At 35.3% G+C, this 1,570-nt stretch overlaps 1 protein-coding gene across 1 annotated transcript in view; it reads left to right on the plus strand.

Moving 5' to 3' along the window:
• Positions 1–1,019, plus strand: part of LOC118343429 (low choriolytic enzyme-like) — a gene marked incomplete at its 5' end in the record, with an annotated part of 9,827 nt that extends 8,808 nt beyond the window's left edge. Inside the window, 3 exon segments of the mRNA XM_035682232.1 lie at positions 398–428; positions 518–583; positions 820–1,019. Of these exon segments, the coding sequence (XP_035538125.1) occupies positions 398–428; positions 518–583; positions 820–1,019 (297 nt within the window).
• Positions 1,020–1,570: the final 551 nt, after the last annotated feature.

Consider the following 1,570-nt stretch of genomic DNA (forward strand, 5'->3'; position numbering starts at 1 on the left):
AGCATTTCATTTCTCTGCCTTGAAAGATGCACAGAAAATAAATGGTACAATGCAAAAGAAAATCTGTAATTTTATGGGGGTTTTCCTTGTTATTTTACAGATTTAATCTGTATTTTTTAAATCCATGAAAATATTAATGAAATTACAATTAGCCTGTGAATTTACATGTATAAAGTAAACTAAAATGGAAAATCTGTAACTGTAAATTATCATAAAATTGCTATTTATTAAAAGAACATGTCTATGACTGTTAATAGATTTCTAAAATTACGTAACATTTGTGACAATTCACAATGAAATAAGTACAGCTGCCAGAACATTACAGTTTTTTACAGTGTAGTTTTTCAGGTTTCCAACTGTATTTAACCAATTTGTTTTGCCTTGTGTCTTGTTACAGTCCTCTTTTGAAAAGAGTAATGAGTACTCTGGTAAGACATGGCTACTTTCCAGACAACAAAATTGTACAAATATGCAGTCTTACATCACCATACATGAACAAACTGTTTCTACTCTGCAGGCAACACCATTGAGGAGGAGGATTTTAGTGTCTCCACGCTGTTAGAGAAGGCCAATGCTAATGTTGGTAAGTCGCAACTGCTTTATTCAGTCCTTTATTGAAATAATTGTAGCAAAATAATCTAGCAGCAAATGTATAGTAATTGAGAACTAAACTATAGAACAAAAATATTCACTCAAACTTTAGAAATAATACATAATGTTGGTGTTACAGTGCTGTAAGTAGAATCGTGGAATCAAGAAAAAGAAATGTTGTACAGTAAACAAAAACATTCTCTCCTCCATCCTTCTGTCATTTTGCAGGAAAGAACTTAGATGAGCCTCTAGTGATGTTTGGAGACATAGCAATGCCAACCGGTCTGCAGAACGCTGATCCCTGCACAGCACGAGGCTGCCTGTGGCCTAAAGCCACTGATGGCAACGTCTATGTGCCTTTCCTCATCTCCACGCAGTTCTGTATGTCTGCTTCTTTAATAGTTACTATAACTCAGGATTGCTCATAATTCAACAACACATACATAGTCTTAGTAGTAGCAGTACTAGTAGTTAGTGGTAGCAGTAGTAGCCTAGTAGCGTGTAGTAAATGGCAGTAGTTGTAGTATTAACACTATAGCAGTAGGAATAGCAATAGCAGATGTAGTGGTAGAAATAAAAGTAGTAGCAATAGTAGAAATAGCATCACTAATTCTGTAAGAGTATAGTAGTAGCAGTAGTTGTACTTCTAGTAATGGTAGCAGTAGTAGCAGTAGTATCAGTAGTAGTACTAGTAATGGTAGCAGTAGTAGTGGTACTAGTAATGGTAGCAGTAGTAGTAGTAGTAGTAGTAGTAATGGTAGTAGTTGTAATGGTGGTAGTAGTAGTAGTAGTAGTAGTAATAGAAGTAGTGGTAGCAGTAGTAGTAGTGATAGTAGTAATGGTAGTAGTTGTAATGGTAGCAGTAGTAGCAGTAGTAGTAGTAGTAATGGTAGTAGTCGTAATGGTAGCAGTAGTAGTAATGGTAGCAGTAGTAGTAATGGTAGCAGTAGTAGTAATGGTAGCAGTAGTAGTAGTAGTA

The sequence above is a fragment of the Morone saxatilis genome, unplaced genomic scaffold, assembly GCF_004916995.1.
Source record: "Morone saxatilis isolate NCDOM2014 unplaced genomic scaffold, NCSU_SB_2.0 Contig11, whole genome shotgun sequence".
NCBI lineage: Eukaryota > Metazoa > Chordata > Actinopteri > Moronidae > Morone > Morone saxatilis.